At 26.3% G+C, this 13314-nt stretch overlaps 1 protein-coding gene across 5 annotated transcripts in view; it reads left to right on the plus strand.

Moving 5' to 3' along the window:
* Positions 1-10148, plus strand: part of LOC113366302 (coiled-coil domain-containing protein AGAP005037) — a 399838-nt gene extending 389690 nt beyond the window's left edge. For 3 of the 5 annotated variants that reach the window (XM_026607886.1, XM_026607887.1, XM_026607888.1), the window contains 2 exons: positions 8052-8157; positions 10119-10148. In XM_026607886.1, coding sequence (XP_026463671.1) covers positions 8052-8111 — 60 coding nt within the window. In that variant the 3' untranslated portion in view covers positions 8112-8157; positions 10119-10148. Of the gene's footprint in view, positions 1-8051; positions 8159-10118 lie in introns of those variants that run through there. The other 2 variants (XM_026607890.1, XM_026607889.1) reach the window with 2 other exon arrangements.
* The last annotated feature ends 3166 nt before the right edge of the window (positions 10149-13314 follow it).

The raw sequence follows: 13314 nt of genomic DNA on the forward strand, positions 1-13314 counted from the left end.
GTTTTGCATGAAAATATAATGAGGAAACAAAATAACTGAAAATGGATTTTAAATTTTAACATAATTATCTTCAAAATATATTTTTTTTAATTTTGTCCATTATTTTGATAATTTACATATAATTAAAATAAATTGTATATATAAATAATGCATTTGCAACTGACATTTAAAATATGTACCATGTATGATTTTTATTTGTGTATTAAATTAATTTTTATTTTTTTCTAGTATTATTTTGTTTCTTCAAAAAAAATGCTAGTAATAAGACCACATTCAATATCATTTTCACCGTGTTTATGTTATATTTGTAAACTGAAACTCAAAAACGCCAAACATTTCCAATGTGACCTCTGTTTGATTATAATTTATAATTATTGTGACAAAATTCCATTATGAATAATTTTATTTGTCCAAACAAACGACTTAAAAAAATGTCGTGAAAATCTAAGTTTATTGGCAAATAATTATATTTAATTTTTATATTATTTTTATTTGTTACATCTTGGAATGTTTTGTTGCTCAAGAGCGTTTGATAAAAAAATATAATAAAATTATTATTTTTAATTATTTAAGTTTGTCCATAAAGATACTTCAAGACAAACGTGTATGTAATTTTCGTTTTCAATATTTTTTTTGTTTATTTATTATTGTAATTTTTCATGTGAAAAATGAAAGAAAAACACCTATTTTATGTGTCATGACATTTGTGGTGATCTGTATGTGTTTTTTGTCGAATTTTTCCATGAATGTTTTCATATTTCCATTTCCAAAATGGAGTTTAAGGTTTATGAAAAATGAATTATGAATTTAGTACAATAGTGTGGAAATATTTTGATAAAATAAATAAGCGGTTTTTATTTTTGAAATTTATAAATTAAGTTCAAAATAAACATGTAAGTAACAAAATTAGGAAAAACACTTCTTGTTAGTATTATTTTTCATAATAATTATTTTAGTCAAAAATAACATTTATTATCTTTAGACCAAATAAGTCATTCGTTTTAAATGAAAACTTAATTTCCCAATTAAAATAAATCCAAGTTTTTTTTAACAATTTTAAAAATCTCTCAAACTTTTTGGTTACGTGAATGTAACTTTTATTTCCCAAAAAGTAATTAATATCTGCATGTAATAGAGAGATTTAATTATTTATTTTTTCATGTTTTAAACAAAATTCTAATTTCCTAAATAATTCAAATTCAAGTTCTTAAAAAATAAATATAAGTTATTTTAAATATTGTTTATTCCAGCCTTACGTAAATATTTCGTACGTATCTTTGTAAAAAAAATTTAAAAGTCTTTTTGAAAAATCAAGTATTTTCTAAATATATTGTAGAGAAGATTTACTTTTCGGTTTATTTATGTTTTGAATAACATTTTAACTTTTCAATTAAAATAAATACGGTCTCTTCAAGAAAATTACAAGTGAGCAATTATAGAAAAAAATCTTATTGGTTACGTAAGTGTAACTTTTATTTTTCGAGAATCCAAAAGTTTATATGCTCTATATGCAATATAGGGATCGAATTTTTAATATTTTAAAACATAATCACAATACTTATGTATATTACACAAAAAATTACTAGCACTTCAATGTAATTCTTATAATAACACTCTAGTTTTGCATTAATAGTTAGAAAAATGTCAAATTTTTAAACTTATTTAGATATATCTGCAATTTTCAATTAAATTTGTACTCACCGATTTTTTCATTTTTTTATATAATTCAATTAGTCAAAATTAATTAGTAATTTTCAAAATTAATTAGTACTTTTCAAAATTAATTAGTAATTTTCAAAATTCAACAATTATTTGTAGAATAATCATATTTGTATGGCGTTTTTTATAATGCATTTTTATTTTATTTCCAAAACTCTTAAATTTCTAAATTGAACTAAATATAAATCTATAATTTGCAATTGATATTATTCTTATTATATTAATTGCTATATAAATCATCTATCAATAAATATTTGGAAATATATCCAAATTTCTTCAAATACTTCAAAATTTTTTGTATAAAATATTTATACTATTACCCAAATATTCTTTAAAATTATATTAATAATTTGAATAAAAAAATTAGTAATTTTTAATAATTTACCATTTTTTCAGAAAAATTTTCTTTGATTCGCGTTTTGTATGAAATGCTTGTTTTATTTTCCAAATATTCTATAAAACTATGTTTATAATTTCAAAGAAGTAAAAGTTTATATAATAAATATGAACAAATATCCACCTTTTTTTTAGAAAAATACTTGAATCGCGTTTTACATAGATTAAAATTGAAAATTAAAAGAAAACGAAAATTTGCTTTATTTCTCAAATATTCAATGTTTTTTATATTATTTTGATTTTTGGATCTGAACCATTCTTTGAAAATTTTATTTTCATTATTTCAAAAAGTAGATTTTTCTATTTTACATTCACGTAATTCAAGGAGTTTTTTTGGGTAAAAATGCAAAAAGATATAATAGTCAAACGAAAATCATATACATATTTATAAATCTTTATTTGAGGGTAATTATATATTTAATTCCTTAGATTTTGCATTTACGGAAAATTTCGACTAATTACGTAAAATTGTTTATTTTGTTAAAGAAAATTCTAACTACATTTCATGAAAAGTCAAATGTTACATGGTAATTCAAGTTACATTCTCGTAATTCAAGGAAAATTTTTAGCATTTGTTAAGTCAATTCTAGGATTACAAAAGATTCAGGTACTTTTCAATCTTTATTTTGGGTAATAATAAAATTCCTAGGTACGATAAACTTTGTATTAATCTTTTTATTATATTTCTAAATAGAGACGAAAAAGGTTTGTTGTAACAGTTTTTAAATAATAAATTTGGAACAATGCTGTAAATATTCCTTTATCAAATCAAGTGAAAATAATTCCATAACTAAGGAAAATTATTTTAAAATTAATTATTTTCTAGAAAAAGTGCGGTGTTACAATATTTACCTGTAAAAACGACTTCTTTATTTCTTGTTCAAATTTAACTACTACTAAATTTTGGTGAAAAATTTGTTCTCATACAATTCCAAAATTAAAATAGTATTCGTACTATTCATATATTTTATCATTACAACGATTTAATTTAAATTAAAAATTTTAGTATTTATGAACACCAACCTTGCAAATTTTTACAAGTTTGGTTTATTCCAACTTTGTCGTGTTTTTTTGCAAAATCTATAACACTTACAAAAGTCATATTAACAGAGAAGATTCTTTATAGTATTTTAAAAGATTTCTAATATTTCTTTTACTATCGCGGCTAAAAAAATAATCGAACAATTCTAATTTTTTCAATTTTCGTCCCATTATAGTATAGCTGGAAATGGAGCTCCAACTTCAAAGAGGCAATAGCACACGAGTAATTAATACAAACAAATTACAATTAATTTTATTTATGCATAAAGCATTTTTTTCTTTCAATCTATTTGTCATAATTGTATTGATTCGATATATAGCTACTTAATATTATATATTATGCGATGCCCATGAATTGATTTTATTGAAATCATTTTCGTTCGTATGCCTGTTTAATGATTTTTTATTTATAAATTTTATTATTCTTGTATTTTTGATTTTGCCAATATTTTTTTCTGTATATGATGATGTTCGATGAAATGTTGTTACTGTACAAAGCACTTGAGAAATTATCGACAAGAGTTTGTTGACAGCACTATTATTAATATTATTATTAAAAAATCTCTGACTGTTTTTTAATGGACTACTGGACTCGAAATTTTAGAGTATTAAAGTAAAAATATTAGAATTTGAGTATTCTGCTTGAAATATTTATTTGGCAAATTGAACTTCATGCTATGTATTTAACATTTTCATGAACTGCTAAATACGATTTTTTATTTAAATAAAGGTATTAACATTTTAAAATTTTACTTGAAACTATTCTTCGTCGAATAAAACTTCTCTCCATAATCTGAATAGATTCTATATTGCAATATTATTTGCATTATACAGAATTATTTTAAATAATTTTTGAAATTTTATATGACTCAAAAGTAATCTGGTTGAAATATTTCTTTAGCCAATAAAATTTCACACTTCACCTCAAATTTATTATCTGTATTCTTATAGATTTATTTCAAAATTAAAATAATTATATCGTAAAAATATTTCTAAATTTGATTTAATTACAAAATACTTATATCGTAAAAATACTCATAAGTTTGATTTAATTATAAAATACTTATATCATAAAAATCCTGAATAAGTTGTTAAACAAAATACTAATATTTTAAAAATACTTTGTTAAAAAAATTGTTAAAAAAATGGAAAAAAAAAGATAAAACTTATACTATAAATAGGCTAAAAAAATTATTTTTATAAAAATAATTATAAATTAACTAAAAATAATAAATAGATTATTTAAGTTAATAATAATAAATAAATAATTACTATTTCTTATAAAAAATTAGAGCTTTTAAAATAAATAAATTAATTAAAATAAATTTTTTTGAACCAGACAAGTCTTTTGTCTAAAAAAATTAATTAATGAAAAAAATTTACTTAATGCCTTGAAATTGCAATTTTTGAGCAATATTCTTGAAATGAAAATGTGACAATAAATTTGACTCAAAAATATATTACAAAGCCATTTTTTCTAATTTTTAATATTTGAACATATATAAAAGACTTATTTCAAAATTTTCAATTTTTGGCATTTTTTTGTCATCAATGCAATAAATAATATAAAATCATATTGTTTAATTTAAATAAATTACTAATATGAATCTATTGTATTGTATTTGTGTAAACATTTTTATGATATTTAAAATTCAAATTTTACCAAATTTTTCTAATTTTTCTAATTTTCTTTGCATTTTTATTTCATTTTTATTTTTTGCAGAAAAATGTTATTATTTATCAATAACAAAAATGCAATAAAATGCAAAAATATAAATTAATAGTATTGAAAATTCAACTGAGAAAAAAGGATAAAAGTATTAATATTTTAATATTATTTTATATTAAATCAAAATTTTTATATTCATATAATTAAAAAGTTTATATTGACAAATTCAAAATTTGTGATACAAACATTTTTGCTGTAAAAATATCTAGAATTACAATTTTTACAAAACTTAAATTTCCAAATTTCTCACATTTTTAATTTTTGTCAATCAAAATTTTGTCGTCGAGATAAAAAAAATTGTAATTTACTACGTTTTCTTCTAACAATATTCTATTTTGAATAAATATCAAATAAAAAATTTGGTGTAAACACGTGTGCTGAAAATACATCTAGAATTCCAATTTCTGCAAAACTTCAATTTTCAAAGTTTTCATATTTTCAATTTTTTTAAAAAATATTGCTATTTAAAAAAATAGTGTCTTGAATATACAGCATAAATTCAACTGGAAATAAAGGAAAGTATAAATAATGGATTGTTATTGAAAATTTGGCTATAAAATCAAAATGTTGAAAATTTTTTTCTGAGAAAATATCTAAAAAAAAAAGTTTAATATTAAAAGAAATTATTTGTGAAGTTTTAAATATATCACCACGTTTGTCTTTAACAATAATTTAAAAATAAAAAAGGCCAAAATTTTATGTTATATTTATGCTGAAATTTTTGTTAAAGAAATATCAAGAATATTTTGTTTAGTTTTAAAGCATAAAAACATTAAAAGTACACATTTCATAAATTACAGCGTTTTCTTCTAACGTAACTCTAAATTGATAAAGATAAAAAAAATCCCAACTTTGTCCATCAATTTGCTGAAGAAATATTCAAAAATTTTTATTTAATTTATCTTAATCAAGGTTTATGTCAGAGACTTCGATAAATTCTTGTCGATTTTGCAAAATTATGAACTAAAAACTAAACGTCAAGTAAGAAAATTGCAACATTTTATTTATTACTAAGCACTATTTTATCTTATTTGAACACCAATCACGTTTATAAAATTATCTCACCAAGTTAAAATAATATTTCAATAAAAATAGAAATAATTGAAATATTATTTTAACTCCAACTAAATCCCTAACGATGATTTTATAGTAAGGTACATTGGAAATGATAAGCGTTTAATAATAAAAAAATATAAATCAAACAAAGTGGTATATTGTAGTCTTGAAACCCTCTAACAATTTATAATATGTTAGTTAAAATTTTACATTACATTTTAGTTAAAATTCTGTCTCCAAACTGAAAAACAAGCTAAAAGTAGTGATGTCGTATTATAGTAATTTATTACATATATGCTTTGTACGTGCGTGAATTTTATTTATTATTGATTTATTTTTTTTAAATTATTTTAGAAGTTTGTGACTGCATCATACTTTTTATTTATTTATTTATTAGTTTGTTATATTAAATATTGTTTTTTTTTTGAAACTATCATTCCATATGATCCAAAAAAGTAGCCTTACTATCAGCGGGAGGGATCTAGTTATCGATGCATGTTAGATTTTTATTTTAAACAAAATATATAAATTTTATATTTTTTAAATTGTATATTGTTATATATATAAGCTATAAGATTTGTATCGTCCTTTGAAATGTATATATATTTTTACATGAATTGCATGACACGTTTTTGCAATAGCAAATGTTTAGCAAACATGGTTTGACTTATTTTCAATAATTTTATGAACTTAATATGGATAGTTTTGAATTTCTTTGCTCTCTGGGTCCCAAATGCTTCCAAATTGATACAAAAAAATTCTCTGAAAATTTTAGCTCTTAATATTAACTTTAAGATAGTGCGCACTCCAACCAAAGTTTCTCATGGAAATAACATGGGTAAAATCACATTTGTTTATTAGAATTTTCATAACTTAGCGGCAAGTGAATCAAAATTTTCAGAATAATAATGTGTTTGCTCATTTTGATCACAAATAAAACAATTACATCAAAATTTTATATATTTTATAAAATCAGTATTTACTTAGCATGAAAAAGCAAAGAAACTTTGGTTGTAATGCGGACTATCTCAAAGTTAATATTAAGACTTAAAATTTTCAGATAATTTTTTTTAATCATTTTGGATGCGTTTGAGCCCCTGGGAGCAAGGAAATTCGTAACAATCCATATTGAGGACCACCCTAATATACATAAAAAATATTATGGTGTGAACGTGCACTATTTATTAATAATTTTAAATTCTACAAACGTTCCGAGTCGCAGTTTGTCCCTTCATCCGTGTAATAAATTTAACTTAAATCACTAAAATTTAGACCAGGAGGTGCGTGTTCTCTTATGCACTATTCAGTGGCGTCGGAAACAAATTTTTGATGGTGGGCTCGTTTTTTAGGCAGCCAGTGCGCCTTGCTCGTTTTTTAGACATTGAACAATATCATATAATATTATATTTTTATAATTATAATATTATATTTTTGAGATTGATGGGTGGGCTCAAGCCCACACAGCCCACACGGTTCCGACGCCACTGGCACTATTCATGCCTTAACAAAAAACCATGTGTCAGTACCATGACTTATTTTATCCGAAATTACATCTTTTTGACTATGGTATGTCAAGAATTATGTCCTATTGAATACCTATACCAAATAAAACCTCTTGAAAAAAATCAGTGGCCGGTTCTGCCGCATAGCAGACCTATGTTATGGCAAGGCCATGTTATGAAAAACTTTCCATACTAAATATTGACAAAAGCCATGCGATAGAAAACCTAACCTAGAAACCGCACAAATGTCAAAAAAAACTATTTTAGATAACAGGGTGTTTCTGACCCAGCTTCATAACATACGAGTGACGTTGCAGTTTATGTGTAAAACACTTGAATGCACAGCAAGTGCATGACATTTTGACAGTATTCAGTATGATTCGGTAGCGTAATGTATGTAACATGGCCTTGCCATAACATTTTTCTGTTATGCCTCAATTATCTGTGTTTATCATAGTCAAAAGGGCGCAATTTCGCTTGACTCTCGATACGCGGTAAGAAATAGTTTTTTTGCCATTTTTTACAATTTTATTGGTTTATTTTTTCAAATCATGTTTGTAGCAAAAGTCCCCGAAAAAGCATGCGCTTTATATTTTGTTTGTTTTTAGAGTTTGTATATGCAACCGAATATATTCACAGTATGTTTGACCGCACCAGTACCAGAATGAAGTCACTGTTTTGTCGCATGTCGCATGTTCTAAAATCGAAATTCAGGTATAGTAATTGTTGTAGTAAATTTTTTACTAAAAGTCTTTTTGATATTATATTATATGATATCACATATTTTATCTTATAGAAGTCATTGTTGCAAGATTTTCAATTTTTGCACGTTTTTTTGCCATCATTGTATGAGCGAGAATATGTGGATAAAACTACTTATTAATAACTAATATATTGAATAAAAAATGTGAATTGTTTGTTATAACCAGTGCTGGATTTACAGTAGGGACAGTCGGGGCTACTGCCCAGGGCGGCAAATTTTATATTTTGAAATTATTTGAAAATTATGAACTTTTATTTGTTAAATTTATTAAAACTAAATTTTATTTGAACGATTCGAAACCTATTGATAACGAGACGTGCTGATTAGTTATTGGCCAAAGCAGTTCCAACTGTTTCGAAAATACGGGCTAAAATGACAGAAATGATAATTCAGTTTTTGAGAAACGGAACGTATAATATCATTCAAAAAAATTTACATGTATAGAACGAAGAAAATGAAGAACTGTTTAAATTTGTGGGAGGCAGGTCTAGCGGTTTCGGTGATCCAAAAAAGAAAATTGAAAAAGAAACATTTGGCGGTCAAAAGTAATCATTAGTAAGGTGACCATACGTCCCGGTTTGGCCGGAACAGTCCCGGATTTTCAGCTTGTGCCCCGGTTTTTTCTGAAAGCAATATTTGTCCCGGCTTTAGATCTTTTGTCCCGGATTGTTCCGGATTTTCGAAAAGTATAGGCCTATATAGTATGTTCGCTCTTACTTGATAATAAAATTATTAACTACTCGCATTTTTATTACATTCTTAAATAATGTTTGTTATTTTAAAATCATATCAAATTTAGTATCTAGAAATGTAAATAAAATTTATATTATTAAAATATTTGATAATTTGATGTGCATATGGCTAATGATCATTTTTGACCGCCAAATGTTTCTCTTTCAAATTTTTTTATTGGTTTACCGAAACCGCTAGACCTGCCTCCCACAAATTTAATCAGTTCTCCATTTTGTCTATATATGTAAATTTCTTTTAATGATATTGGACGTTCCTTTTTCAAAAGATGAATTATTATTTTTGGCATTTTGGCCCGTATTTTCGAAACAGTTGGATCTGTCTTGGCCAACAACTAATCAGCACGTCTCGCTATCAATAGAAATCGAATTATTCAAATAAAATTTAATTTTAATAAGTTTAATAAATGAAACTTAATAATTTTTAAAAAATTTCAAAATATAAAAAAAAATTAATTCAATTTTTATCATTTTTCAAAAAATTTTAAAGCTTTTAATGAAAGGTAATTTTCAGTACGGAAAGTTTCAGTAACTTGCCGTAAGGCACAATGCCATGCGTCACTAATTTAAATTTTTTTCGGCGCTATGAGCTTGGAAGTGCACAAATTCATCATCTTAAGAGGGCTCGATATCTGAAGAACATATTTTTCTTAAACTTTCAACTCACTTACGAATCTTTATATTAGCCAAATTGCCAAACTTTGCATTGCATTTGTATAATGTTTTGTTAATTATATTTCTTGAAATTAAAAATGTTATTAAAAAAATAAGTTAATTATATGGTATAGAATTTTCTTCTCACTATCCAAATTTTGCCGCCCCCGAGAGTCGGGGTAGTAGCCCCGACTCCCCCTACTGTAAATCCAGCACTGTATATGCCTATCCTGATAAAGAAGTAAAATCTAGTAATAACATTTTTCAATTTTGTAAAATAAACACATAATTCAAAATCTTATGCGCAACTCAACCTGTGATTGACGAATATACTCGTCATTAGCTCGATTTGGACGATACAAAACTGTGCGCACAGTTCGTCACGATTAACTGGTGCTTTTGAAATTCAATGGCAATAAAACTGTAAAAATTGAAAACGTTATATCAAAAATATTATTAATATTTTTTTAACATTTGTTAACATAACAACGTGTGTGTTTTATTACCAGGCCGTGCCCGGGTCGCGGATGGTCTCGGAGCCCGGCGTGGGGCCGCTCTCTGTCGGGCTCGGAGTCGGTTGCGCCGCCTCCGAGCGTCCGGAGAACGCACTCGACGCTCTGCTAGACGAGCTGCAGACATTCGCGAGACCTCAGGAGGACGGAGGAGCCCTCGCCGACAATAACAGCAGCAGCGGCTCCAGCGGCGGCCTGGAGAACGCCCCAAATGGACGAATGGGCACTCTGCGCCGAATGCACTCATACGACGGCCAACAGCCCCAAGGTAAACCTCCAGTTCCTGAAAGAAACTCCGAGTTAGTGGCTCAAGTCACAGGAAGACGTGTGCCACCTCCTCCGCCTCCGAGGACTTCTTCACGATCACCTTTGGCGTCCCCCACGTCGCCTTTGCCTTTGCCGAGGACAGCGATACCGGGAAATAACCAATTGGCAGCCACCAATGCTGCCAGTAACAGTAGTAGTTGCGAGTCTGTAAATTCCCAAGATGGTACGATTAAGAACAGGAACCACCAGTTGGACCAAAGGCATCAGGAGCTTCTGCGCAAACAAAAAGCACTTCAAGAACAATACGCGCGTTTGCAAAAACTCCAACAAACCAACACAACAACCCCACTAACCACCCTTAACGATGCTTCTTTGCTAAAAAAAACTGGCAGTGAAGGCAATCTTCTTCTCAAAATGAATCTGAACATTGCACCTGCCTTCAGCGGTAGCTTGACTCAACTGGCACAGGCGCCGGGTAAAAATAACGAAACTGCCCAAGTCAACAATATATCGGATACAAATAAAGTTTACGAAACTGATATTCTGTGACCTTAAGAATTATTTATCCAAAGTGGCGGGACAAAAGTGATTTCGTATAATTTAAACAGTGCGGTAGTATAAATTAAATGGTCTAGATATCGAAGAACAGTTCTTAAAGACCTATTTATGAATATTAGTTTTAATCGATTTTTAAGATCTTCATACAGTATTGATAACAAGTGATTATTCGACAAATTTGACGCGATTTATAGTTTATTCTATATATAAAATGGGGAATTTGCACGGTTTTGTAATAAATTGAACGTTGATGTAGAGATTTTTTTTAACTTTAAATTTTGTAACAAATTGAAAAACATCAGTTCATGATGTTATTACTTAAGTGGCACAACTTTTTTATCGAATTATATATATATAACTCAGTCATTGCGTACTACTTTTAAAATTAATTAAGGGGCACAACTAGTGTAACCGCCTAAAAAAAGGTGATTTTTGGGAATGTATATTAAAAAAACTACTTTATCAATCATTTCAAAATTTTAGGAATATCTTTATACATGTTTTAAGAATACATAGTTAAATTCTTGAAGAAAAAAATTAAATATTTTTTTAGTTATCGTCGATCTCCAAAGGCGCGTATAACCTATCGAAACATGGAAAAATTGAAAATTCGATTTTTTGAAAATTTCGCACTAGTTGTGCCCCTTAACACGTTAATCGCCAAGATAATATCAGAAAAATTTTTAAGAACCATCGTAACTTTATAAGATAAAGTTAGTTAAAAATGTATCCAAGAAACTAGTGGTGTATGGCATCGTGCCTTAAGGCAAATTGCTAAAAACGTACCGCAATGAAATATTTAAATAATATTAAATCCTTTCAAATAGATTATTATAAATGCTGTAACATTTATTATTCCTATTTCATAGACGAAATGTAAGAACATATAAATTGGACGATGACGTTTATATAAGTTTATTTGAAAAGTAAATAAACAAAACAAAATAAAGGATCTTCACATATTTTTAAGAATTATATGAATTATATGATTTGCAAAGTTATAATTATTTATATCAAGTATATAAGTGAGCTTTAGAATTTTAGCTTAAATCCGAATTATTTTCGAAATTCAAAAATAATTATTTTTTGGAAATTTCTGCCCAAAACTAGGACTCCCCATCTATAGGAATCATTGAACTATTCAAATTCGTTGATCCAGGCGCCCGAAATCGTCGACGAAAAATTGTATCCGTACATACATACACACACACATTGATTTTTTCTAAGGTATGCCAAACTTTCTAGACAAACACTATTTATATGTCATTTATATATGACTGGCATAGCCAAAAAGAATCTCCTTATGAATGACATGGCGATTAACGTGTTAAATAAAACTGTGAAATGATTTATAATATAAAAATAATTTCTAAATTATTTCCCCATTTTATTTTATATTAACCAGTTAGCTGTGGCTAACAGTATATATATACAGTTTTGTGTCCTGAATCGAGCTCATGACGAGTATAGACGTCAATCACAAAGTAAGTTGCACTTGTAAGATATCAAATGAAAATTATGGGTTTATTTTACAAAATTTTAAAATGTTATTACTATATCTCTCTTTTTTGTTAACATAAAACGAATCAAATTCAATAAATAAGTAAAAAAGTAAGACCAGTTTTTGATTAAAATCAACTATTTTCAAAATAAACAATAAAAGATATTATTTAAATAACTAAATTTCAATTCTTATTTATTAAGTATTATTTACAAATTTCGGGAAGTTTATACAAGTTGTCTCAAGGCAAAATGCCACTTACAACTATTTACTTTATACACTAAACTCTAAACAACCTGACATTTTAGAATATTTTGTGTATTTTTCAAAAATTTCAATTTAAATAGCAAATGATCCCTATTTAATACGCATGACGTGTATACTTGTCAATACGCAAAATTCTGCCACTTCCCATGACGTGTATATTCGTCAAACACAGTTAACTGGTTAAACTGATATAGTAAAACATTGATTTTAAATATGATTATTTTTACCGAATCCAAGTAAAAATGTTGTGTGATACTTGTAAAAACCTTTTTACTACATATTTATTTTATTACACAAATTGGCCTAACAAAATACATTCTACGTATTTGAATACACCGAAAAAAAATTTGCATAATTTTATAAAAATCCTTTTGTACTTATATTTGAAATCCGTAGCTGAATTTTCTATTACTTTATTAAATGGTTTTAAAAATTTTCACTAATATTTCAAATATTAGATTTATGTACAGAATATAAAAAATAATAATAATAGAAATATCAGTTGTGCCAATGATGCTAAAAATAATACGAATAAATAGAAATGGATAAATTAGATCAATTTATACAAAAACTAAAAATATCTATAATAATGTAATATGT

Source organism: Ctenocephalides felis, unplaced genomic scaffold (genome assembly GCF_003426905.1).
Source record: "Ctenocephalides felis isolate EL2017-DRISC unplaced genomic scaffold, ASM342690v1 CF-g0.4_SCAFFOLD_01170, whole genome shotgun sequence".
NCBI lineage: Eukaryota > Metazoa > Arthropoda > Insecta > Siphonaptera > Pulicidae > Ctenocephalides > Ctenocephalides felis.